This window comes from Tympanuchus pallidicinctus, unplaced genomic scaffold (assembly GCF_026119805.1).
Source record: "Tympanuchus pallidicinctus isolate F22 unplaced genomic scaffold, pur_lepc_1.0 scaffold14, whole genome shotgun sequence".
Lineage (NCBI taxonomy): Eukaryota > Metazoa > Chordata > Aves > Galliformes > Phasianidae > Tympanuchus > Tympanuchus pallidicinctus.
Genome location: NW_026294659.1, coordinates 16,304,232 through 16,331,575, shown reverse-complemented (window position 1 = coordinate 16,331,575; position 27,344 = coordinate 16,304,232). Strand labels below are relative to the sequence as shown.

The 27,344-nt window shown below is 40.5% G+C and overlaps 1 protein-coding gene across 6 annotated transcripts in view; it reads left to right on the top strand.

Moving 5' to 3' along the window:
- The first annotated feature begins 709 nt into the window (after nt 1–709).
- The window catches only part of SON (SON DNA and RNA binding protein), a 38,151-nt gene continuing 11,516 nt past the window's right edge, over nt 710–27,344 (top strand). For 2 of the 6 annotated variants that reach the window (XM_052673847.1, XM_052673848.1), the window contains exons 1-8: nt 1,606–1,787; nt 2,509–2,675; nt 4,951–14,643; nt 16,085–16,245; nt 18,385–18,525; nt 19,680–19,868; nt 23,990–24,100; nt 24,479–24,595. In XM_052673847.1, the coding sequence (XP_052529807.1) occupies nt 1,699–1,787; nt 2,509–2,675; nt 4,951–14,643; nt 16,085–16,245; nt 18,385–18,525; nt 19,680–19,868; nt 23,990–24,100; nt 24,479–24,595 (10,668 nt within the window). In that variant the 5' untranslated portion in view covers nt 1,606–1,698. Of the gene's footprint in view, nt 940–1,603; nt 1,788–2,508; nt 2,676–4,950; nt 14,644–16,084; nt 16,246–18,384; nt 18,526–19,679; nt 19,869–23,989; nt 24,101–24,478; nt 24,596–27,344 lie in introns of those variants that run through there. The other 4 variants (XM_052673849.1, XM_052673850.1, XM_052673851.1 and 1 more) reach the window with 4 other exon arrangements.

Genomic DNA, 27,344 nt, shown 5'->3' with positions numbered 1-27,344 from the left:
ATAATATCTAAACTCTATTAACATTGGCATGGCATTACAGGTACCATTAGTTGTAAAAATGCCTCTTAAATATAACTGCTTTGTGTTATAACTTGACGTACAAGTAAGCAAATTGATCCCAATACTAAGCCTATAATTTTTACTAAGTTCATATCAAAACAGGCCACTTCCCAGTAATACATAGTAAAAAACAATGCTGCTATTAAAGGGTCTTATTATTAAACCACATTAAATTGGAGGTTGATGTTGCAAGTAGAAACCCAAGCAACAATTAAGAGTTTCCTCTAAGTTTTGAAGGTTTAAAAAAAATATATATTTTAGATAAACTAAACCCTTCAGGGAATGAGAAGAAAACCTATGGGGACTGAAATGGTGGAGGGTCTTCCAGGACTGAGAATGGCAAAGTAATATTCATACACATGTATACACGAGAATTGCTTTGGAAGCGACAGGAGGGCACCCCCACAACATCTGGACTCCAGCAAAACACCGCAGAAGAGTCACAGCTTTCAGGCGCACCGTATTCGCGGCGAAGGGGGCATTCATTCCTCTCTCTTTCTTTGTTCCTTCTCCCCCATCCCGCGGGGCGCCCGCCCGGCCCCGCCGCCAGCCCCCGGAGCACATGTGCGTGTCACAGCCGAGCTGCCCGGCCCGGCGGCAGCGGGGGAGGGCGCCTTTCGCATGGAGCCGTTCGCTGAGTGAGGGCAGCGCGGCGCCGGGCCCTGTGATGCAGTACTCGTGCGCGGGCAGGCCCCCCTGCTAGGCGCTGCCTGCGCGCTACACGCGGGGCGGCGGAGGCGCGGGGCTTGGCCCCGCTCCATGGAGACCAATGGCATCGCTCCCACCCACCCCCACGGGCCCCGAGCCCGCCGGCACGCACAGCCACACGCCTCAGCCCACCATGGCCCCAACGCCGCCGCCGCTCGGGCCCTCGACGAGGTGAGTGGCTCCTCCGCGGTGGCCCGGCCGGCTTTCGCACCCGGAGGCGACCGCCATCGCGACGGGGGGAGCGCGCGGGGAGGGTGGGGGGGTGTGAGCGGCGCGAGGGGGGCCTGGAGGGCGGCCATCACGGAGCCTTCCGTCGCCCCCCCTCCTTGCCGCTCTCCCCGGCGGCCGAGGCGCGGCGTTGCGGTTCGCGGGCTACGAGAGGCCGGCAACGGGCGGCGGGGGGTGCGCATGTATATGTGCGTTGGGGAGTTCTGTGTGGCGACGGTTAACGGTTTTATTCGTTAAGGCCGTTGGAGGGTTGGGGGGAGGGCAGGGCAGGACCGCGACCGTTCGGCGGGGCTGCGTTTGTCGGTGGGGTCGAGAGGGGGGACTGTTGGCGGGCTGGAGGGGGAGGGTAAGAGCACCAACATGGCGGCGCGCTACCGCCGGGGGGAGGGGGAACGGCGGACTTCATTAAGACACGAGACAGCACCCCCGCCCCCCCCCACCGGAAGTCAACCAGGTCTGCCGCTCTATGGCTTTCGCTGAGTGCTAGAGCGACACTACGGGCGCCCGATGCTACCCGCCCCCCCTTCTGCGTTACGTCTCGCCGTGAGGGTAGCCAATAGCGTGAGGGCTCGCAGCGAGTACGTCAGCAGGGGCTCTCGTCCGCTCTCTGCCGCGGTGCATTGTGGGATAGCGGAGGCCTCGCTTCTCGGCAGGAAGGAGCGGCGCGGGGGGGGCCGGCGCGCTAACGCTGTTAACGCTGTCATGGCGACTAATATCGAGCAGATCTTTCGCTCTTTCGTGGTTAACAAATTCCGGGAGATCCAGGAAGAGCAGCAGCAGCAGCACGGCGGGTAACGAGCCGCGGCGGGGGAAGAGGAGCGGCCTGGGCCGCTATCGCGCCTGGGCCTAGGGCGCGGGAGGAAGGAGGGGAAGGAGGGAGGGCTGAACCGTGCGCGGGCTCCGCCTCGGGACGGCGTGAGACGGTCCGGGCCTGGGGCTCGCACGGCTTATATTAAGCTGCGACGTGGCTGACTTTGGGGGGTTGCGGCCTTGCAAACGCCTTCAGCGAAAGCAGCCGGGGGGCGTAAGGGCGGGCGAGCGGGCATGCAGTATCTTTTTTTATTTTCACGGATGGGATTTCCGTGCTGGCCTCACGTCTGTGGATGGAGGGGAAAGGATGAGTGTGGTTTGTTTGGTTTGTCTTGCTGTTCTTATTCGTTTTAACTTCACCCCGTTGTTTTTCACAGCCTTATCTCGGAAAGCAAGCAAAATGTGCTAGAAAAGATTGGGTGATGAGTGCTTACTTTGCTTTGGGAGTTGATGGGCATGTATAACTTCCAACGTAAAGCATGGCGGCTTACTCATTAGAGGACACATTTTGCTCTCTTGTGCCTTGTACTGAGTTGTTACAAGGTGTTCTGTTGAAAGTTAATTAAAAAGGAGATGTTTCATTAAAAGTGTGGCATCTTCAGGAGGTTACATTGAAGGGCTCAGTGTTATAAATGTATGTGAATTTAAAGGTCGAAAAAGGCTCAAAACTGCTTGTATTATGTTGATATTTTTTTTGGTTAGTGGAAAGGTAGAAGGCCAGCCCAATGGTGACACAGTCCCAGCTGAGCAAGCCAACCCTTCAGATGACACTGTTGCTGGTGCTGGGAGTCGTCAGAATGATCAGATAGTGCAGAAAATAGAGGAAGTGCTCTCTGGAGCCCTTGATACAGAACTGCAGAGCAAATCAGGTAAATGAAAACACATTTGGCAAATACATTCTTGTTAAGAAGGCTGTCGTAGTTCTTAAATCATTTTTACAGAGACAAAAAAGTACTTTTCAATGCTGCTTCTCTCACTGAGCTTCATCTGGCAAGTTGTGTGTTTATTGTAATGTTTGTTAAGTATTTTTTTTTCCTCTACTGTGACTTATAACCACAAATGGGCAGAGAGATACATAACTGAAAAAAATGAACAAGAGAAAAAAAGTTAATTTATGAAAGCGTTACTTAGTGTAAAAATGTTAGTTTTCTGTCCCTTGCAATAATAACAAAAAGTAATGACACCTAGAAAAAATATATAGAGAAAAAATTTTTTTTTTTTTTTTTTTGGTACACTGTGATTTTATGCTTTGCTTTAAATGTATCTGCCTTGGGGTCTTGATGTGCAGTTCTTACTAAGAAAGCTGGTATTGATGTGGATAGAAGGACTGTTTGTTGTTTTATTTTCCATCAGTATGTGAGATTATTTTTAAAAGTGATTTATTAGAATTCAGAACTGTGTAATTGATTAAATGTTCAGTCAGAGTAAGGTGCTTGTTTTAAAATGGATAAGGTGCTTATCTTTAAGCTGTAGGTACTCAAATAGCAGTATTCTGAACGTTAAGAAAAAGTTATGTAGCAGTTGCAACTTTTTTGAATAATAAACCCAGTAATTTACTGATGTATGCATTTGAGTATCCCTTTTGATGTGATTAGTCTTTTCTTTAAAATCTCCAAATCAAGACAGTCACTGAGATGAATGTGTAATTATTGCACTTGTGGGTTTTTTTTTGTTTGTTTTTGAATTTAAAACATGGGGGGTTTCTTTGTACTTGGTAAGTATAGTTCCAGACTGATTTTGTAAGTGGCAGCGTAGAGAATAGTGACAGAAATCGTGTGTTTCAAAGATGTTATTTTCAACCTTTTGACATTATTTCTTTCTTTATGTGCATAGTGGTTTGTTTACCTTGAACATTTTCAGTATTGTTACAGAGCTATGTTATACAAGTAGTGCTTATGTTGGTATCTGTTTTATTTGTGTTTTTGTTGCTGTGCTGAAAAAGAGTGAGGCAAGCTAACATGGTAGTAAATGAGATATATTCATCTTGAAGTTGATAAACTTAATCTAAGGTTCCTGCAGTTAATGTTGCTTTTAGTCAGCAGGGATTATCTGAAAGTACTGTGCAGTTCATTTAAGTCTTTCATTATAATCTTCAAATGCATTCTCAGCAATGTTGTTGGAAATATCTAAGAAAAAAAAAAAATAACCTGTGATTATTTTTTTTTTTTTAACGTATGAGTGCTTAAAGCTACCTAGGATGTGTTTATGGGATCTTAGCCATATTGGTTAAATGCAGTTGCCAACAATTTTTGAATGCTTTGTATTATTTACTTGAAAGATCATTCTTTCTAATCACAGATTACAATTGGAAAGCTTGTGTCTCTGCATTGCCTACTAAAATATAGTTACTCAAGATGATGTACAGATAGCCTTTGTTACATATTAGCTATATGTTCAAGTCTATGGCAATTTACCAATGAAAGAAGTATCTTTCTCATGAAAACGTGGGACTAGATTGTGAGAAGAGTATGAACCTAACATAGCTGCTGCAGTCAGGCCTAAGCTCTTTCTTATTTACAGTTTCTTAAAGCCTATTGAGAATTGAGGAAGTAGGTGCTGTTTCATCAAACACATTTGAAGAACTCTGTTGGTCAGTGAGGAACTTAATTAGTAAATATGTTTAAGGTCATTTCTAATGCAGTAATAGTATTTTACTCAGAAGTTGAGTGAGTAAGACTCTGTAAAGCAAACTAGGAGGTAATTGGCTGGCCGTATTTTCTGCACGCCACTTAGATAATTTGCATGGAAAATTGGAGTTCTTTTTTTTTTATTTTTATTTTCATCTCCAGCTCACTGTAGTTTAAAAACGTGTCGTCCACCTTCTGGGAGAATGCATTGATGTGTTGTATGTAGGTCAAGATGCATCAAAGTACTTGTTGGAATGAGTCGTATTCCCAGTGGAACACCAGGAAGAACTGATAAACTTTTTGAAGAATTGAAAACTTTTTGAAACCACATTTATTTATTTTTACTTACAGTGCAAAAGGGCAGAAGAAGGAAGGTTTGTTGGTTTGGTGTATGATAGTTTAGTGAGGAAGGCATAGGTGTCAAGTCCTAATTTGTTTGTGCCTTTTCCATGTATTTGATTACTTGTCTGAAATAACTTTTAATAATATTTATAAGGAAAATATCATTTTTTTCTAGATGTAGACAAAACTACTGTGAGCAATAGTACTCAATCTACTAAAAGAAGCTCTACTGCTGAAGGTGAAGATGAAATTCCTAGAAAAAAATCAAAGAAAAACAAAAAGCACAAAAGCAAAAAGAAGAAGAAAAAGAAGAAGAAAAGGAAGAAAGAGAAAAAACATAAAAAGCAGCCAAAGGAGTCAAAGTTGAGTGCACGTCGTGGAGAACATGTGGACTCACAGCCGGCTTCTCTCTTGATTCCAGAGAAATCAAGCTCCACACTGAGCGTGCAGCATGGGGGATTTGGAGATGCTAATCTGGCTGTCCATATACAGCCAGAAGGACTGTCCTTACAGGCAAATGTAGAACTTGATAGACAAGCTTTAGGACTTGCTTCTCAATTGATAACTGATTCTCAGCCATGTGTGGAAAATCTAGAAAGTGAAAAGGGGACTTTATGTGCAACGGGTCCTCAGTTTAATTTAGAAGGCAGCCAATTTATTATTCAACAAAATGCTAGTATGACTCAAACTGAAATTTGCACTAGAGAAGAACAAATAAAACAATCTCATGAAAATATTTATCCTGTAGCTGTCAATGTGAGCGAAAAGGGTGATTTTTTTATTACTGGAAGTGTTGCTTCAACTAGCATCCCATCTGGAGTTGCCAGTACGTCTGAACTTCAGAAGTTAGCTTTACCTTCAGAAGTAAAAACCTTGGATACAAGTTTAGCATCTAATACCACGGAGGTATTGGCATATTCAGAAGCATCTCTGAAGACTATGGCACTGGGAGGCACTAAAGAGTTAGAAACAACTTCAGAATCAATATGTTTGACAAGTGATGTGACAACAATTCCTAAACCTGCAGATCTGAATACTGTGAAGGTAACTGACATGTCTATGGCCATGGGAGAAGTAAGAATTCCAGGAGCAACTGAATTACCGGTTGTGTCTGATAATTTGAGAGTGACACAGTGCAGCTCCATGGAGAGTTCAGGTATCTTGAAGGCAGCCTCAGAATCTGTAGTTATGATGGGAGATGTGAAAAATAAAGAAGTGGACCCAGATGCAGCTTTGGAACATTCTTTTAAAGTACCTGCAGTGACTGCTGTAAGTCAGGTGCAAATTGAAAGTGCCAAAACACCCCTGGCACCAGGGTCCGTTGAGGTGAAGGATATTGAACCGGTTAGAGTCTCTCTGCCCATGGGAAATGTGAGACCTTTGGAAGAAGTTCTGCAACCTGTGATAAAGCCAAAAACTTCAGAAGCAGTCATGGTTGTGAGAGAAACTTCTGATTCTGCAACAGCGTTGAATACTTCAGAAGTGTTACTGCAGCGTACATTCTCAAAAGAAATGCAAAGCTGGACAGACGCGAATGTTGTTGCAGAGGCAAAAGGTTTACAAAGAACATCAGAACCTGTTGTCCAGACCCTTATTCCCCAGACAGTTCCTGTTGCTCTGCAATTGGAAAACAGTAATGTTTTGAGTGGTTTGGAAGCAACTCCCCAGTCTTTGCAGAAAGAAGACATGAAAAGAGCAACTTCACTTTCTTTGCAAATGGAAAGCATGAAAGCTTCAGAAGAACCTTCTAGTGGCAGTATGGAAGCAAAGAGAGAAACAGCACACCTGGAAACAGTTGCAGTACCTTTTTTTGCAAGCAAAACAGAGAGTTGTATAGTCTCTCAGTCTGAGATCGGGACAGGTATGAGAGGGTTGGAGGCAACCTCACAAACTGTGTTTCCAGGGGAAAAAAAGGATTTTGAAGTAGCTAGAAGTTCCACCATTGCAGCAGTGAGAGGTTTAGACAACTTGGCAGAAGTTAAGGCAGTTGCAGAGGCAAGAGGTACAGAAACAGGTTCAAAAACTGCATGCTTAACAGGGATGAAAAATTTGGAAATGGCTGTGGGGTCTGAAACAAAGACACAAATACAAGACTGGGGAACAACAGTGATATCTGATGTGGAAGATCTGAACAAAGCAAAAGTAAGGAGCAGAGAAACAGTGCTAGAACCTGTGCAAACAGTGACAGTGAAAACTTCAGATACAAATTCAAAACCTGTATGCTTGGAGGAGTTGGGAACAACTATAGAGTATGAGACTGGAAGTGAGCCAAACAAAATTGAAGCAGAATCTAGGGTTGTCAAAGTAGTAGAGCATTCTAAAACTACTTTAGGTCCTTTGCAGGACCAAGTAGTAGGCAATTCAAAAGCAGCATTAGAGTCTTGCCAAAGAGTGGAAGAAACAGTGATGGAAGTGAGAAACTTGAAAGAAACTTTGCAGTCTGAGATTTTGACAGATACGATAACTCAGGAATCTGGTACAGTTACAAGGAAGGCAGACAGAGAAAAAATTGAGTTTTCACCTGTGATTGATGTAAAAGGTTTGGAAGAATCTTCAGGAATTGAGAAAGGAATGAAAGCAAAATATTTGGAGCCAGCATCAGAAGCTGGAGAAGTGAGGTTGGAAAGCATGGAAAAATCTGCAGCAGCAGAAGGGAAAGGTTCTGAAACAGTCAAAGAACCTGAAGTATACGTGGACATCCAAGGTTTGGAAACTTCCCAAAAGTATGGAAAAGTGGCAGAGATCAATGTTTTAGCGGATGCTTCAGAAGCATTCAGTATGACAAAACAACATATAGAATCTGTTCCACAATATTTGAGCACTGGAACACAAGAACATGCACAAACAGTTTTAGAAGCCAAACCTACTGCAGAATGGAAAAGTACAGAAGAAGCTGCAGAAATCTGGGGTGCTGCTGAAATGAAATCTGAAGCAGTTCCAAGACCAGAGGACACACAAGATCTGGGGACAATGCTGGCACATGAAGTTTCTGCAGAAGTACAGTATTCAGAAGGGCAGCAGTGTCAACAAAAAGAGGATGTGCGCATTTCCAGTCTGGCTCTGGAATGTGAGATGGTTGCTGAAAAGAATGATTCAGAGCAAGCACTACCATTGGAGCCTTTCATAGCACTAAGTGATAGGGAGATTGCAACAAAATCTGGAGTACCTGCAGAAACAATTTTTAGTTCTTCGCATGCTGCAAATGTGAAAGATTCAACAGGGACTCCTGAGTCTGAAATAATCAGGGATGCAAAACACTTAGAAGGTCCTCCAAGTTGCGTAGCAGAAACGGAAGGTTTGGAAATGACTCATATTTCTGAGACTGTTGTAGAGATGAAAGTTGCAGAAGCAGTTGAGGAGGCAGAGGCAGACACGAAAGATTTGGAAGCTGCTCCAGCACCAGAGACTGTTACAGAAGTAGTTCCAGTACTTGTGGAAGAGGCAAGCCAGTTGGAAGCAATTCCACAAGTAGAGGCTGACAAAGAAGTGGCTGCAGAAGAGGCATCTGAGACAAGAGATTCAGAAACATCGGATGTGCAACCTGACGTGGCAGCACGAATGAGGGAGACTTTAATGAGACTTGAGAAAGTTATTGAAAAGAGCAGCCATAGAAGCAGTGAAAAAAGTAAACATGATTCAAAGAAACAGAAAAGGAGTCGGTCTAAGTCTCAGTCCAGGTCTAGGAAGCGGAAAAAAAAGTCAAGGTCACGTTCTACTTCCAGGCGTTTGACCTCTAAGAGAGCACGATCTAGGAGCAGAAACTATTCAGATTCCAGAAAAAAGCATTCCAAATCTAGATCCCGGTCTGTGGAGAAGAGAGACAGAAGAGTGTCTTCCCGAAGGTCCAGACGCAGACGTTCCAGGTCATCTGACCGCTACCGGTCTAAGTCCAGATCAGTGGAAAAGACCAGAAGGTCCAGACGCAGACGTTCCAGGTCATCTGACCGCTACAGGTCTAAATCCAGATCTGTGGAAAAGAGAGAAAGCAGGTTGTCTTCCCGAAGGTCCAGGCGCAGACGTTCCAGGTCTTCTGATCGTTACAGATCTAAGTCCAGATCAGCAGAAAAGAGAGGGAGCAGACTGTCCTCCCGAAGGTCCAGGCGTGGACGTTCCAGATCTTCTGATCGCTACAGATCTAAGTCCAGGTCGGTGGAAAAGACCCGAAGGTCTGGGCGCAGGCGTTCCAGGTCATCTGATCGCTACAGGTCTAAGTCCAGGTCAGTGGAAAAGACCCGAAGGTCTGGACGCAGACGTTCCAGATCATCTGATCACTACCGATCCAAGTCCAGGTCAGTGGAAAAGACCCGACGGTCTGGACGCAGACGTTCCAGGTCTTCTGACCGTTACAGGTCTAAATCGCCATCAGTAGAAAAGAGAGGGAGCAGATTGTCCTCTTGGAGATCCCGGCGCAGACGTTCCAGGTCGTCTGACCATTCTAAGTCTAGATCCAGGTCATCAGAAAAGAGAGGGGGCAAAGAATATTCATGGAGGTTCAGACATAGAGGGTCTGGTTCCTCTGATCGTTCAAAATCTAGGTCTAGGTCTGTAGAGAAGAGGGGTCGGAAGGCATCTCTGCGGAGATCTAAACGTCGGCGCTCCAAGTCCTCTGACCATTACAAGTCTAGGTCCAGATCAGTAGAAAAAAGAGATCGAAAACAATCATCACGGAAATCAAAACGTCAGCGCTCAAAGTCATCTGACGGTTATAAATCTAGATCCAAGTCAGTGGAAAAAAAGAAGGAGTCTTCACGAAAATCTAAGCGTCGTCGCTCAAAGTCCTCTGAACGTTACAAGTCTAGGTCTAGGTCTGTAGAAAAAAAACGCAAAGACTCTTCGAAGAAATCCAAGCGGAAGCGTTCAAAATCCTCTGACAGTTTCAAATCGAGGTCAAAATCTGTAGAAAAAAGAGCAAGTAAGTTAGCCTCAGCAAAGTGCGGTAAAAAACATGCGGATTCTTCTGAACAAGAGAAGGTAGATGGTTCTGAACCTGTCACAAGTGAAATCAGCTCCTCCAAATCCTCTAATGGTCCCATGTCAGTAGCTTTGTCTCTTGAAGGAATAAATGGCCCAGAGCTGCCACCACCATCTGAAAGTGGATTTTCCAAAACTGTTGAGAGTCTTGAGACAAGCTTATCTGTTGAAAAAATGGATGGTCCACAGCCTACAGTGATACCTGAACTTGATAGCTCCAAAACTTCAAATGATCAAGAACAGTGTTCCATACCTGTGGAAAAAACACAGGTTTCTGTGACTTCTGAAAATGGATCAGCCACTCTTTATGACTCTGACTTAGGATCTGTGCCAGCAGAAAAAACTGTACCTCTGGAATCTTCATCACTTACTGAACTTACGTTCTCAGCATCCAGTTCAGTGTCCTCGTCGATTGAAAAGAGAGATGCAGAGACAACTTCGGTAACAGAATTTCATCTTTCCACATCCCATCAAGATGAGTCAAGATCTACGTCTTTCAAAGAAACAGAGGGTGCAGAACCTCTTCTGACAAATGAGAGTGGGTGCTCTGTATCTGCTGATGATTACAAGTCAACTTCCACGTCCTCGGGAAACATGGCGATTCAAGGATTTTCACTGATGTCTGAAAGTGTACTTTCTGATGGTTGTGAATTGAGGCACATCCCTGCTGAAAATGCAGAGCCCCAGAAGTTTTTGCAAGTGCCTCAAAGTGGATCTTCTGAGTTGGCTGACAGCACTGAGTCTTTTGAAACAGCAGAAGTTCAAAAACCTTTTTTAGCTCCTGAAGTAACAAGCTCTGAGTTCCTTGATGTCCATGAGTCCGTCTCCTTACCAGTTGCACAGGGCCAGATGGAGTTGCCTTCTCTGGCTTCTGATAATGTATGCTTCAGGACTCCTGACAGACATGAATTGGGATCCAGCTTTGGTACACAAACAGGGGAGGTCCCATTGATATCTGAAGGTACGCCCTTACAGTCACCTGTTGGAAAATTAAATGCTCCCAGTGCTTCCCTGGCATCTGAGTGTGGTCCTGTTGAGATCACAGTTGACCACATTTCAACTTCATCTTCTGCAAAAATACAGGAAGTTTTTCAAACTACTGTAGGACAAAGCTGCAAGTCTTCTGAGGCTCATGAGTCCAGTTCATCTATTGAGAAAGATTTAGACGGTTCAGCATCTTCACAAGTACTTGGAGTTGGCTGCTTTGAGAATTCTGAAATGCATGAATTAGGACATCTACCTGCTGAAAAAATAGAGGTTACAGAATCAGCTTTGTCTACAAGTGGAATTCCTTTGTGCCACCGTGGCCATGTGTCAAAATACAGTTACTTTGAGAAAACGAAAGGTGTAGATACTGTGGAATTGGTAAGCACATCTGCTGAAAAATGTGAGGCCACAGATCCTTGTCTGACAACTGAAGGAGGGCTTTCCATATTGCCTGATAGTCATGAATTGAGAGCTACTCAAACTGAAAATGTAGAAGGGCAGAAGTCATCTTCTTATTCTGAACAGAAATGCATTATATCCCCTGATGAACATCAATTGAGATCCCCCTCCGGCAGAGAAATAGAGGTGCAGGAGGAACAGCCTCTGGTAGTAGAAAGGAGACATTCTGTTTCTTCTGATGATCATGAGTTGACGCTCACTACTTTCAAGAAAGTTGATGTAGGGGATCCTTCACAGATGCCTGGAAATGAAAACACAGTGGGCTTTTCTGGTCCAGAGTTGACATCAACCTCTGATAAAGCAGAGGTACAAGAAGTTTATCTGATTTCCAAAGAAAGATGTTCAGTGTCTTCTGAGAACCAGGAGTTGCTGTCACCTGCATTTGAAAAGACTGAAGTGCAAGAGCCTGCTTTAACATCTGAAAACGAATATGCTGTATCCTGGAAGTGCCGGGAGTTGAGAACTAGCTCTCCTGAGAAGGTAGAGATGCAGGAACTTTCTGTAGTACCTGACAGTGAATGTGCTGTGTACTCTGGAGACCAGGAATCACAAACTTTGCCTGCTGGAAAAGCAGAGGTACAAATGCATTCTTTGATGTCTGAAAATGAATATGATGCATCTCCTGAGAGCCAAGATACCACAGCCATTTCTGCTGAAACTAGACAGGAGCCTTCTGCAATATCAGATAATGAATATGTTGTGGTCCCCAGAGTGCAGGAGTTGTCATCTCCTCTTGCTGAAAAAACAGAAGTGCAGGAGTGTTCTGTGCTCTCTGAAAATGAATATGACATATCTCCTGAAGGTCATGATTTGAGATCCAGTCCTGTTGAAAAAGAGGAAATACGGGAATCTTCTGAAACATCTGAAAGTGAAAGTTCAATGTCCACTGATGACCAGGAGCTGCAGTCTACTGCTGCTGTAAAAACAGAGGTGCAGGAGTTGTCTCTGATGTCTGAAGGTGAATGTGCCATGTCTCCTGAAGTTCAGGAGCTGCAGACTAGCCCTGCTGATAAAGTAGAGAGTGAAGAACCTTCTCTGACATATGAGAATGAGCATGCTGTGTCCTGTGAAGAATATGAATCAAGATCAACTCATGGCGATAAAACAGAAGATATGGATTCTTCTTTGACATCTGAACGTGACCATTACTTGTCTTTCAAGAGCCAGGAGGTAAGATTCACCACTGTTCAAAAAGTAGATGTTCAAGAGCTTTCTCCAACATCTGAAAGTGAACATGCAGCATCTCCTGATAGTCAGGAGTTGAGATTCCTCGCTTCTGGACAAGTAGGTGATCCTGAACCTTTAACATTAAATGATAGAGGCTCCATGTCCCCAGATGTAAGTGACTTGAAATCCACCCCTGTTGAAAAAATGGATGATGCAATGCCTTTAATGCCTGAAAGGGGATGCTCCACATCCCCTGATGGCAACAGTGTGAAATTTGTTCCTGGTGAAGAAACTGGTGATCTAGAGCCACCTTTGACATCTGAATGTATACATTCCACGTCCCCATATCATGAGAGTCATGAAGTGAAATCTCCCATGGAGGAAGATGGTCTAGAGTCCTCTGTTACTTTTGAACATAGACGATCTATTACCCCTGAGGGGCATGATGAGAAATCTGTCATAGATGAGGAAATAGAGGATCGGGAGCCCTCTTCGACATCTGAACATAGGCGCTCCACATCCCCTGATGAGCATGAGTCAAGATCTAGCATTGGTGAGGAGGTGGAGTATTCAGAACAGCCTTTGACAATGGAGCATAGATCCTCCATTTCTTCTGATGAACATGATTCAAGGTCTACTGCTGGAGAAGAAGTAGAGGATGTGGAACCCTCCTTGACAGGGAAGCGAAGAGATTCCACATCCTCTGACGAGCATGATTCGAGGTCCACCACTGGTGAAGAGGACCATGAGACCTCCTTGGCTGCTGAACGTAGAGATTCCGTGTCTTCTGATGAACATGACTCAAGGTCTACTGCTGGTGAAGAAGTAGAGGATTTGGAGCCTTTAGCAGCTGAGCACAGACGTTCTGTGTCTCCTGATGGACGTGAGTCAAGGTCAACCACTGGTGAAGAAGCAGAGGACCTAGAGCCCTCCTTGACAGCTGAACGTAGACACTCCACATCTTCAGATGAACGTGAATCGAGGTCTACCACTGGTGAAGATGTAGAGGATGTAGAACCCTCCTTGACGGCTGAACGAAGAGACTCCACATCCTCTGATGAGCAAGATTCAAGGTCTACCACTGGCGAAGAAGCAGAGGATATGGAACTGTCTTTGACAACTGAACACAGACGTTCCACGTCCCCTGATGGACGTGAGTCAAGGTCTACTACTGGTGAAGAAGGAGAAGATGTGGAACCCTCCTTGACAGCTGAGCGAAGAGATTCAACATCATCAGATGACCATGAGTCAAGGTCTACCACTGGTGAAGAAGTTGAGGATATGGAGCCCTCTTTAGCTGTTGAAGATAAACATGAGGGGTCACCTTCCATACCTCTTGAGAAGTCAGAGGGACAGGACTCTTCTTTTATGACTGAAAGCAGGCGATCTGAATCTTCTGAACGTGAGAAATCTAGATCTGAATCTGCTGAAAAGATGTCTGACAGAGAGTCTTCACAAAGGTCTAGAAGTAGGCCCTCAAAATCTCCTCGCCAAATGAGTCGATCCCCATCTGTTGACAAAGCAGCAGATGAAGAATCTTCACGAAGGTCTAGACACCGACGATCCAGGTCAGTGTCTGTTGAAAAAGCAGCAGACAAAGAGTCTTCACGGAGGTCTAGACATAGACGCTCGAGGTCCACGTCTGTTGACAAAACAGCAGACAAGGAGTCTTCACGGAGGTCTAGACGTAGACGTTCCAGGTCCACTGCTCGCCAAAGGAGTCAGTCAAAATCTGTTGACAAAACAGCAGACAAAGAGTCTTCACGGAGATCTAGAAGCAGGCGCTCCCGGTCTTCTCAGCGCAGATCCCAGAGGTATGATGCAGACTCTCGTTCTAGACGGAATCGCTCCAGATCAGTAACACGTAGAAGAGCATCAAGGTCAAAATCTAATCGTCGTTCTCGATCCAGCTCATTGTCACGTTCAAGGCACAGAAGAAGAAGTAGGTCAAGGTCAGCATCAAGAAGGCGGCGTTCTCTATCAAGAGACAGACGCAGAAGATCTCAGAGAAATAGATCAAGATCTGCTGATAGAAGAAGGAGAAGATCAGATTCAAGAGATCGTAGGATATCACTGAGATTGCGGAGCAGGAGTCGGACACCTCTTCGTCAGAGGCGATCGAGGTCAAGAGGAAGAAGGCGGAGCTCTAGTAGGTCACCAATTCGACTGCGGCGATCAAGGTCTTCAGGGAGAAGAAGAGGTTACAGCAGATCACCTGATCGTCGTAGGTCCAGATCATCAGAAAGATTCGCAAGCAGGTCACCAAAACGCCTTACAGACTTAGGTAAGTGAAAGTTTTATTTTTGAGAATCTCTGGCTAGGTAATTCTGTGTTTGTTTACGTAGTCTAATTTTAACATTTTTTGTAGCATTCATAAGGAATTTCTTGAAGTAATTTTCTGCGTTATTTTTAAGCAGTGACATTCAGTGAGGATTCATGGTGGAGCTAAATTTGTGCCATCCATTTGGATTAAAGTGCATTTAAAGCCAAGAGCATATCTTTTGCTTTAATGTGTTTCTGCAGACGTAGTCTGTTGTAGTCTTGAGGAACACTTTCCATTATAACCATTTAATAAAGGCCTAGAAGTCTCTAAGAAAGTTACGAGCTTCCACTTTTCCTGAGAACTAGCTGAGTGAGAGAACGTTACAGTGCCAGTTAGAGAAGCTTTAACTCTGTCATCGACTATAACTCTTGTTTTTCCTGTTATTCTTTTATTCTTTTCCACTGGAATGTTATTTAAAAGTTATTGTTATTTAAAAGCTTTGCTGTATTAAGGGGGACATTGTCGAGCTTTTAATCTAGTATGTGATATGGAGGTTTGATGGTCTATACCACACAATTCTATGGGCTTCAAAAAGCTTTTTTTTTTTTTTTTTTAAATAATAATTAAAAAAAAAAAAATATATATATATATATATATATATATATATACTTTTGAATTTTTAGATGAGATTACATTTTTTTCTGTTTACTTATACCGAAATTGAAATTTCAAGTACTCCTAGCTAAGTTAATATGCTCAGTTATACTCTTGACCCCTAAGCTGACTAGCTTGTTCAGATTCATTGTCAATAATGGCCATCCATAGGGTTTTGTAGATTGAGATTTACTTGCAGATGAGGCTTCAGACTGCTAGAGTATGTGGTGCTGAATGCTGGTGATACGGAAATGAAGATTCGACCGAGATTTGTTTCAATTCTTTTTCTCATGCTACATAAAAATACGTAACATTCTGTGATGTTTATGGCCATAAGCCTACAAAACCAAATGTTCTTCAGTTTGGGATTTGGAAATCTGAGGAAGGATCTAGATAGTAGAAGTTAAAAAAGCAGTGTTGCATATCATTTTGTCATTTCTCTTATGTCTTTCATAATACCATGCAGCTTTAATTTCATGGATTTATTTTTGAAGAAAATGAAAACTTTTTGAGTATTGCAAAAGAGAGTTGGCATTCTTTAATTTCTTTAGCTTTTAGATAATTAAATGAGCATGGTTAAAAGCTGTGGACAAAACTCCACTGTTTGTCCAAACTACAGTAAACTTGCTTAAATGTACTTTAAGGTGTAGCTCCAGAGTGATGAACTGAAATTTTAATTATTCTCACAGGGCATAAAAATGCACAGTAAGAGTAGTTTTTTTACATGCTTTGCTTAGTTGATAAAAATATTGACAATTAGAACAAGAATTTGCTAGAATATTGGTAATTTTTCTTTAACATTTTTCAGACAAGGCCCAGCTGCTTGAAATAGCCAAAGCTAATGCAGCTGCCATGTGTGCGAAGTCAGGCGTTCCTTTACCACCAAGCCTGATGCCTATGTTATCTCAAAAGAAAGATGACAAAGCCAGTCAGAAGTCGTCAAGAGATACACTAAAGGAGCTCACTGAGGTAAGTGAGAACAACCATACCGAACCGAAAATAAGCAAAGTGTTTTTTGTGACTGCCAGGCAAGCTTTATTCTGTGTTCTTCACTCACATGAAAGCTGGCACATGTTTTTTTTTTTTTTTTTTGCTGCTTAGAGCTGTGAGGTTTTGTTTCTTTGATTTTTGGGTTTTTTGGCCATGAAAACATGCCTTTGAATTCTGTAGAAAGGTGTGAATTGCAGTTCTTGTGCTTTTTCTGGTTTCTTTTCTGTTGTAATTTTTACATGCTTTAATTTTTACATACTGGTAGTTTTCTTTGCCATCCTTTTAATAAAAACCTCAACAAAGAGAACGGAACTCCCAAAAATGAGTCAAGGCTTTCACTTCTAGTTCTTGTTTGTAGCATTGTTTGTTAGTTCTGTTGTTATTTTGTTATCAAATTTCTCTTTGCTCAGTGTTCAATGTGTTAAAAATCCAATACCTGCTTTGGTAGTTCTTTATAATTTTACATGTGTTCCAAAACATTCTTAGAGGGAAAGTTATTGTTGCAATGCATCTGTTGCAATTTTAGTATACAAATAGGATGTTTTTGTTTTGATGGTGGGGAAAAATTGCTAGTTGTTTTTAGTGTAGCAGTGCTGCATTGTTGGTACGATAGTTCTGAAAGCATTTTTATTTGTGGAAGTAAAATCTGGAATCAGGCAGTGTCAAATTGCTGAAAAGTAATCCTTTTGTTGCTTGTGGGGTAGTGGTGCAGAAGTGCTTGTTAGCTTAAAAACAAACAAAAAACCCACGGAGGTTGTGCAGATTTGATGAGTGCTTCTGCATGTAACCTGAACCAAGATTCAATGCAACTGTTGTTCATCTGGGGCAAAAAAACTTTCCCCTTGCTTGCCCTTTCTGTCGGTGGGAATTCAATGATTAATATGTTGCACTGAATCAAAAGCAACCTCAGAAATAGTCCAGATCATCATCCCATAGGATAAGAATGTGTCTAAAGGAAGAACCCTTGGAGAACTTGTTCTGTTTTCCAAGAAGCTGGCTGCTCTGCAGGTTGCATCATGCAGGAAAAAGACACGCTGCTTCCAGTTCAATGGGGGCCGTCCAATGACTGTAGATAATACATTTGGTTGATTAGCCTTTTAAGTGATGCAGGCTTTTCCTGCTGCATAAAGTATGTGCTTAAGTCATTGTTGAGAGGAGGCTTAGAACAGAAGAGCACAGGAATCTTTATTTAACAATAACTGATGAGAACCGTGTCAGCAGTGTGTCTGTTTGCTCCTTACATACCAACAGTCAGGTTATCAAATAGACGTGACTTAAAATGGTATGAACTTGAACTAGAATGTGATCGGATGATGTGCTCAGATGTCTTGTAGGAATATGTTTCGTAAATGTGGACATAATGGAAGTATGTTACTAAAGTGTTCTCAAATTCATTTTGGACTGTCTCAATTATAGTTATTACAAGTAACAACAAAGTGCAGTTGATTATATAGTTTTGGTCATAATTCTAACCTTTCCAGAATTATGCATTCTTTCTTTGAGCTGCAGGATGTCTCTTGCACCTATATAGATGTAATAGATATATATCGACATCTATCTATATTATATTTTATATTAAACTGTTGTTGAATAGAACATAGGTCTTGCATACCTGGCCAACCTCAAAATATTTCAGAAGAATGAGATGTCTTCCAGAGATATTGCTTCTGAATAAGTTCCTGGCTTGCTAGTATAATTTAAGCAGTATTAGTAATTGTTAATTCTCAGTTCTTCTGTGCAGTAGCTGCATGGGCTTATAGGCTATGCGTATTGTATTTTCTTTGTATTATATAGGATGCTAGGTAGGCAGTGATCTCTGAAAAGCTTGCAGCCATATACACGCATTATGAAATGAGCACTGAGCATCTAATTCTACAATACTTCTGAAAATCTTTAACAGTTTGTAATTATTTTCTGCATGAGTGCCAAGCAAACTTAAGTAGGTGTTTGATAAAGTGTGTAAGAAGTCAAATGGCGTACATATCTGCTACATTCCTATGAGCTTTTCTCAGAGTTATAGATCCCACTTTGTTAGATTGTTCATTTTGTCCATTTAATTCAAAGATGCAGATTTATTCCTAACTATTGTCTTCACACCTCTCCTTTTTCCTTTTTCAGAAATGTAAGAAGATTGCTCAGAGCACAGATGATGTGATAGTGAATAAACCTCATGTTTCTGATGAAGAGGAGGAAGAACGTCCTTTCTATAATCACCCTTTTAAGCTCAATGAACCCAAACCTATTTTTTTCAATTTAAGTGTGAGTACTTCTGTAATTAGTAATTTTAAAAAATTCATTTAATTTTAAAAGATAAAGTTTAAATTTAACTTTTCTAAAAAGGACAAATAGCTGTAGAGAAATTGAAACAATGATTGATAAGCTTGGTGAAATTATGCTTGCGTATCATTAAAAGTACTCTTGTTAAAAAAGAAAATTATTTGCAGCCCATGATACTATGAAAGATTCTTAATTAATGTTTTTTACAACATTAAAGCTTTAGCAACATAGAGGAGATCAGTTTTGTTTCACATTTTCATTGCAAAAAAATTTTGGTATGAACTTGTAGACAGCATTGGAATTGGAAAAAGCTTCAGAAGAGTATTAGTTTTCTTTTAAATGCAACACAAAATTCTAAAGGCATTGTGAGGAGTTCTGAATGACATTATGCCATTAAGCTTGCTCATCCTCTGTGTTTTATGTCTGCTACTGCAATAGGTCTTAAGTGTTAATGAAAGGAAAAATATGTTCCATTAATTTTGAGATTAGCTAATAGGAAAATCTGCTAATGTTGCCTGTTATTAAGAGGATGTAGATGTCCCATTAAGTGCCTGTGTTTGAGGCTGCTTTTGATTTTGTTAGCATTTCTGTTGATGTTTTCAGGGTGCTGGAAAGAATAAACGAGGGACCTCTTATTATGTGTCTGGGATCTGTGTGACTTTAAGTGTGGTTAGAATTTGTCTTGGAAGTTTTTTCAACTGCACGTTAAGAATTTTTTGTGCTTGTGGAAGTCTGACTTAGTTTTGCTGGTTAATATTAGAAGTATTAATATGCTTAAGTGAAAACAAAAGTTAATTGTAAAAATGCAGTTTATGGTGTTTACAAAAGAAATAGTAATACATAACTATGCAAGATGCAAGGTAGAAATAAATTTCTACTTTCAATGGCACTGTTAGAAAGTGGTATGATGAAATTCAGAATATTCTGGGATTCCGTACAGACTCTGAAAAGGATTGTTCTTTAGTGGGCATGGGCTGCTTTACCTGTTCCTCACAATTTTGATGCATTTAATGTCATCCTTTCCATTCTTCCTGGGTTCTGGTCTTATTACTATTCTCAGTCATGTCTTTGATATCAGGAGTTTACGCGGCGTTTTCAGCTTCTAACCTTCCCTGTCTTTTTATTTTTGTTTTAAGACTCCCAGCATAAAACCAGCACCGCCACCACAACCAAAAAATCAGGTCAGCCTGTCAAAGGAATTTCCTGTTTCATCTGGGTCTCAGCATAGGAAAAAAGAAGCGGATAGTGTGTATGGAGAATGGGTTCCAGTTGAAAAAGGCAAAGAAGATAGCAAGGATGATGTTTTCCCCAAACCGTCCATTGAGGTAAGGAAAGGAAGGAGAGCATACACTTTAAGGAAAAAAAAGCCATTGCCTGGTCAGTCTGGTCAGTCTGGTGTCAAATCACAGTCTGTGAAAAAAAAGAAAGGTGTGCATAGGTAGTAGCTGGCACTTGAGAAAGCTGTTATCTGAACTGCTACAGCCTTCAGATTTACTCACAGCGTTCACGTGAGCAGTGGTGTAAGCAACCTGTACCAATATCGTGTGCTTTTGTCAACTAGTGACTTCATTGTCTCAGTAGAACTTAAACTTTTACTTGAAGATTGAGAAGCAAGTTTCAAGTTTTCTGCAAAGGTTGATAACATGTTTGGATTTTAATAACAATAAATTGAATAATAATTTTAAATTTTCTACCAGTGTTGGAGCATTAACGTGGAATTGAAATGTTATTCATTAAAAAATAGATTTGAAAGTAGTTCTTTGAAAGTAGGTCAAACTGCCATTTCATCTGGTGTATCTACTCATTTTTCCAACTTTAGTCCCGTTTTCTTATGAAGCTGTCTTCCATGTGGCCTTCTGAAGGAAAATTTAATTGTATGTATAATAAACTGAAAAAAGGAAATGTTTTTCCCCTTGATATGTCTTCAAAAGAATATTTTGTGGGATTTTTGTAATTAAGTAAATTAAATATTTAAGACGTTACTTTTTTTTTGTTTTTTTAAGTTAATGTCATATTGTTCCTTCTAAAGACTTGTTCTAATACCTTGCAAAACAAATGAATAAAAAAAGTTTTGCCTTCACATTTCTGATGAAATTGTTTTTCAACTTGGTGCATTTTGTTTTTCAGTAATTTTCTGATGTAGTACAGTTCACTTCCTGAAGCACAGATGTTATTTACTTCTGTGTCTTTTGCAGCACCAAAAGCACAGTGAATATAACCAATATAACCTATTCAACACGTGCTTTCATTGCACACCTCAAAGGCAGAGCTTGAGGTGTTTTTAGCAGGTGGTGAAAAGTCTTGTCCTTCATGTGATTAATGACTAACTTGGTTTGGGCAAGCTGTCTGCATTCAGGTTTCCAAAAACAAGACATTGTCGTTGACAGGTTTGGTTAGGCAAGTGCTGATGATTTGTTTATTGATTATGTAGAAGAGGCCTTGAAAAATGACATTGGAGTAAATACATTCAACATAGCTTTCTTTCCATTCTGTCACGTGTATCCTTATAAATGCTTGTAACTGTTTTGTCTGTTTTTATATTTTGTGAATAAATATTTTTATTTGCATTTACCTTAACGTGGTTTGTGTTAAGGGTGATTTCAAGGGTCAGTAACTGACAGCAGAACATACTGTTCCCTTGTGCTCGGCAATCCTTAACCTTGAAATACAGGAATATTCTTGTAGGAATAGGATTTCCATATGTATCTCTAGAGAGTTGGGAAGGTAATAGAGTGCTCCTCTGCTTAATGTTAGGACTAATTGTTTTAAGTGTTTGTGGGACTGCCTGCGGGTGAAATTGCTTCTCTGGAGCAGAATAAGCCAGGTCCCTTGCTGCTGGAGCTGAGGTAAAGAGGGAACTTGCTTGAATCCTCAGGAGGTTTGGCATATAATTTCCCTCATTTCATTTGCTTGCTAATTTTGGTAGCTGTTTGTCACAGTTCTGATTTCAAGTCAATTTCAGTATTTAAAAGAAAACACGATGAAAGCATAACAATAAACCAGTTATGCAGGTAATAGAATAAGTTATAGGATAATGTAGCCTAAAACTGCCCTGCTAAAATATTACAGGTGCTTTTAATAAAACGTTAAATTTATTAAATGCTGTTAGTGTAGGTATTTGTGGTGGTAGAAGATAAAGCTCTTGCCTCAATTAATCTCAAGTATCAGCATGTTTACAGAAGACAGAGAAACATGGAAGAAGCAAATTATGTTTGAAAACTTGAAAGTCTAGAGATAGAATGCTGTAGTTTAAGATACAGCAATGGCTATTGTGCAGAGAAGCCCTTTTGATCTAAAAGTGCATAAAATGCATTTAGTGTATCAGTAGACTTATAAAGTGTGTCAAAATTGTGTTTTTATTGTCACCACTTCCTGCTTGCTTCAGTATTTGTCTGGGGGAAAAATGTTATTGAAACTCAAGACTGGAAAGACAGAACTCAGGCGTAGCATGCTGAACATGGAACTGTTTTACTTGACTAAATAATAACAACTTTTCATACTTCAAGCAGAGATTTTTTTTTTTTTCCCGAGATCCAAAGCTGCCATCGAATGCCTTGACATAATACAAAGCCATGATGGTCTCCAAAATGGTGACTGACCATGTGGGGAAAGTGTATGGGAATTCTAACTAACCAGGGTATCTGCTAATAGGCCCCAGTCCGGTAAAGCACTAAAGTACACATGTGTATTTAAGTATGCGAGTGGTCCCGATGTGATTTCAGTGGACTACTTGCATGCCTATGTGTATTGCTGGATTGAAGCTTTTGGTGAGTAGAATAATTTTTATTTATCTCCTGAAGCAGTTTCTCAAATGAAACATAGAACTATTTGAACTGTACAGGGGGGATCTTCTTAACATGAGAAAGTGTACATTGCTGACAAGTGTTCTTTTACATACACGAATATCACGTTGTGTTGAAAAAGAAAGAATTTCAGTTCTTCTAGTACCTTGTTTGTAATGTATGTTTTTGTCATCTGAGATAATAAATAAACATTGAAGTCAGTTTCATAGACATACAGGCGGTGAGGATTTCTGGTCTTTCTCAGTACTAGGTGGTTTAGCAACATGATATGGGATTAATTTACTGGAGGACATACTTTCTGTCTGAGGCAGGGAAAACAAATAAACACATCTTTCCCCATTTGAAACTAAGATTTAATAGCCAGAATAATAATTTTAAAGAAATCATGTATTATGCTACTGTAGACATTTGTCTGCCTTGTGCTGGTTTTTCAATATTTAGTAAATTCTTGACATGTTTCTTATGATGGGAATTGTTGTGGATAAACTTTATCTTTTCAGCAGAGACAATTCTAAACTAATTCCAGTTTCTTCCACTGGCCTTTTATTCTAGTATAATGTGAGAGGCTAAGGTAATGAGATGGTGACTAACTTAAGTCTTTTGTAATAGAAAGTAAAACAAAAAAAGACAACAAAAACAAAACCCTAAATCATCAATCTAATTAATGTCTGTATGCCACTTGCTGTTTTGGCTATTGAGTTTCTTCTGTGCTTTCCAGCCCTTTACAGTCTCCTTTACATGCTTATATTCAATTAAATTTCATTTGTCTCTGATCACTGTTGCTTTTCTCCTTTCAAAACAGTATGGTCCACAAAATGCACGTCATTTAAAGAGTAAGGCAGAAATACTCTTACATAAGGGTTGTATACAGCTCTTAATTTATCTTTACAACCTCAAATGGTTTGATTTTCCTTCTTGGTTCCTTTATATGTAGAGGTTTGCACTGAACTTGTTTATTTATTACATATTTTTACCCACTGGGTTCTGATCAGTTATATGCAAGATGGTTTCAATTTTTTTTTCTTAAATTTTTGTTCTGGTTCAACAGCACAGATATAAATGATCTTTTACTAAACAGTTAATTTTGCATGCTATCAGTCTGTTTTCATTTTTATGTAAGTCTTTTTTAGGCTGAAGATGAAACATTCTAAGCACTAAAACCAAGTTTGTGGGATGCATGTGATTCTTGCTGTAATTCTTCTGCACACATAAGTTGAAGTCCTTAATAGGGTATTTGTGTGAACAGCTCAATATAAAGGCCCTTGCCTAAATTTTGTAGCTAAATTATATTTAATACTGTTAGTTAATAAGATTCCACTGAATTCTTAATGTCTTAGGCATTAAAACCTACAACTTTCAATGACCAAAATATTTATTTGAAAATAAATCTATAGATAATTTGTGGATGCTGCATTTGTACTTCAGATTTTGTATTTGTTTAGGAAACATTGAGAGTGTGTGTACATAATAAGTAGTCTGAGAATTTTTTTGTTTTCACATTGCCATTTTGTATGTCAAGCTATTTAATGTTTAGAACAACTCTATAGTATTTGTAGCACTTATACTACAATGGATTTTTTTCCAGGTCAAATGCGTGATACTTTTCTCTAATGTATTTTTAAGAATCATATTTTTCTTCCTAGGGTGTGGACATAACTGCAGCTATGAATGATCGAGCGTTGGCTCAGAAAAGGCTTAATGAAAACACGTTTGATTTAGAGGCCATGTGCATGTTAAATCGTGCACAGGAACAGGTATGTTGCTCTTTTCATCAGTGTTTCAATCAACTTAAAAAGTGCAAATGTTTGCTTTTCATATCGCTGTTATTTCCTACTGTGTTCAAGTACAGTATTTGAAAGTCCAGCTTATAGGGACGTCTTTAAAAATTTTGCCTTTAATTTGCACTTCATAATACTAGTACTGAGGATAAACAAACCACGAGCCACAAACCTGCTAGACTCTGAGCTCAGCCTTCAGGGTTAATGTTAAAAGATGCTCAGCTTTTTTGAGATATCTGCTTTGAAATAAGTTTTGTCAATTTGCTAAGTGTAAGACAAGACTCAAAACGGTTACTGAGAGTAGAAAAATAAGAAAAATTTCATTCCAGTCTTATGTTGGTTTTTATTTTCTAGATTGATGCCTGGGCTCAATCAAACTCCATACCTGGCCAATTCACAGGAAGTACTGGAGCACAGATCTTGTCCTCGGATGAGCTAACCAACAGTGGTCCTCAAGCGTGGATTAGAAAGGTAGAAGTTATGCAGACATACTTGTCTGAATATCACGTACTAAATGTTAGCAAAAGTACTGGAACATGCCAAAAAAAGGCCTTAAAACTTATGGTAATGCATGTATCAAATGCAACAAACAGATTGAGTTAAAACTTTCTTTGATCAGTTTTACTACTTGCTGCTGCTGTGTTCATTTTTGGTGTGCATTAAGATGTTGAACATGACATTTCAGTTGAGCGTCTAAAGTACCGCAATAAGATGTGCGTCTGTTACTTGAGTCAGATTGGTACGTACATACTTACACTGAAATGACATTCATGATACTGGTATGGTTGCAATGGTAGGTCCATCACTACTTCTGTGGGATTGGGGCAGATCAGGCAAGGAGGTTTGATCCTGGTGTCATTGAAGTTGATGATGTTTTGGCATCAACTTCAGTGAGCCAAGTCCCAGAAGGCCCATTCTGTTTGACTTGGTTCCATTTGATGGTTACTGCTTTGCCTCTATTTGCATCACCAGTGTTTTCTGGGATCCAAAGATTTGGAATATTAAACCAGGAGTTGCAGCTGGGTTAAATAAGTATGAGATTATCTTACAGTGAAATAGTTACCTCTTACTGCAGAGTAATACTGGCTTATTTTGGTTGTGCGATGCGTCATACATACGTGCGTTTTGTAAGTTTTATAAGTCATGCTTCATCTTTGAAAATGAATGCTGAGCTGATACTCTTTCAAGAAGTAGAACTGAGGAATTCAAGCAATATCCATTTTGCAAGCAAAGTGAATAATGAGTTATCATGGTTACTCTCACAAGGAATGTAGTTGAGTATGTGCTGTGTTTGCTTATCCTTCTGGAATTAAGATGACCCTCAGAACTGGTAGGTTAGACTTGAAACTTAGTGAAAGTTTTCCACAAAACTTTATGTGAACTTTGAACATGGAAGTCTGGAAATACAATGTAGTAAAACTAGAAATATTTTTTGTGAAGATTCATTAATTTATTTTTCGCTTTGTGTAGCCAAGCAATACAGAGAGCCAGGCAACACAGAGATACAAATTACTTGTTAGATGGGAATCTTTTGGCTTCTTTGTATTAATATTGAGTGTAGATTATACAGTCTTATTTTAAAAATTATAAACTTCTGAGATTTTAACAAAATAATGATTGCAATAAATGTCCCTGCCACTGGAATTTAGAAATAAAAAGCACTCAGCAGGCAGGTGCGTTGATGAGAAAAGGAGAGCTTTTTTACCAAGAGGCTTGAAAGATTAGCAAGCCTACCGAGGGTTCTGTCTTTCTGCTTATGTTGAGTGGAATTTCAAGACAAAGGAAAGGGAGCATCTCTTTCCCAACTCTCCTTTTCTCATCCTCTTTTCCTTCCTTGAATCTTTGTGGTGGTGCCCTTCTGTGCCTTGCAGTAACAGGAATGTCCACTGACAACAACAACAGCAAAGTAGAGTTCTGTTATCTCTTGGTCTTTTAACTTCACTCAGTGGTTTGATTGGAGAAGGAAAAAAAAAAAAAAAACAAAAAAAACCTTTATATGTAGAAAATTAAAGAAGAGCCTGGTGTCTGGTTTGTGGTGGACATAACTACTGTGAGGAGCAGAAGCATAAACTGGGGTGTTTTATTGAATCTAGAATTAAGAGTGAACCAGCAGAAGCACTTCTGTCTTCCTAGTAGCTGTAAAAATACAGTGGTTTGCAGTAGTAGGCGTCCTCCCTAGCAAGCGTCGTGTGGTTTGTCAGAATGGAGGCCGCTACTGTAAACAAGAAGAGTTGTTGGATGAAGATGAGGAGGACACAGTCCTCCTTCCTGCTCGGCATTCCTCAGCTTGACTTCTGCTCTTTCTAGGTTCCATATTTGTGCACACATTGCCATCATATCCACAGGATGACACGTAGTTAAAGCCATGTGCCCTTTGCAAAATACCTCAGGGCTAAAGAAGTCTCTGAATGTTTCCAGGAATGGTGGGGCCAGTGAAAACCTTGATAAAACTTAGGTTTGATTAACTCAATGTGAAGTCATTTCCTTTGGTTATAGGGTGATTTCACAGGAAATAAAAAAATAAAAAAAAATAATAAAAAAAAAAAAGTGAATTAGGGATAATGAGTTGTGAATGCATGTTATCTTTCTCAGTGACATGAATACAACCATGAAATGCAAAGTACAGGTTGTATTTCACTTAGATACTTGAAATTGTGTAACTTGGTTCCTTTTTAAGTATGCAACGTAACACTTGAAGTTAGACTTCTATTCACTGTCTTTTTTTTTTTTTTCGTCCTAAGAAAATAATGTATTTTTAACATCAGAAAACAAAAGTATTTGTAAACTTCATCTGCCGGTAGGGCTGTGAGATTTCTTCAGTTATGTGGCAAGTATAAATTATTGCACATTTCTGACTAAACATGTGACTTACTGAAGGCATTTTTCTTAGGAGATAGCCATAAGCACTTGCTATGAGAGGACTCATGGACACGTTCAGAAGAGACAGAGCCCATGCCAGCTAGGTGTTTGTGGATCAATATCCATAGAAAATCTATCTGCGTGTGCAGACACTGTGCTTCATAGAGATACTGACAGACGAGGTAGCTGTAACAAAACGTAACAGCAGTGTCAGGAGGGGAGTAAAGCTGAAGCACTTAGGGAACTCGTTTGAAAAGTGCTTTTGTCACTTTGCATTTCCTGGGTATCAGCGTCTTTCTTTTTCTGTTCTTTTTATTGTTACTTCTTTTAAAAATGACGCTGGAGAGGTAATATGTACTCA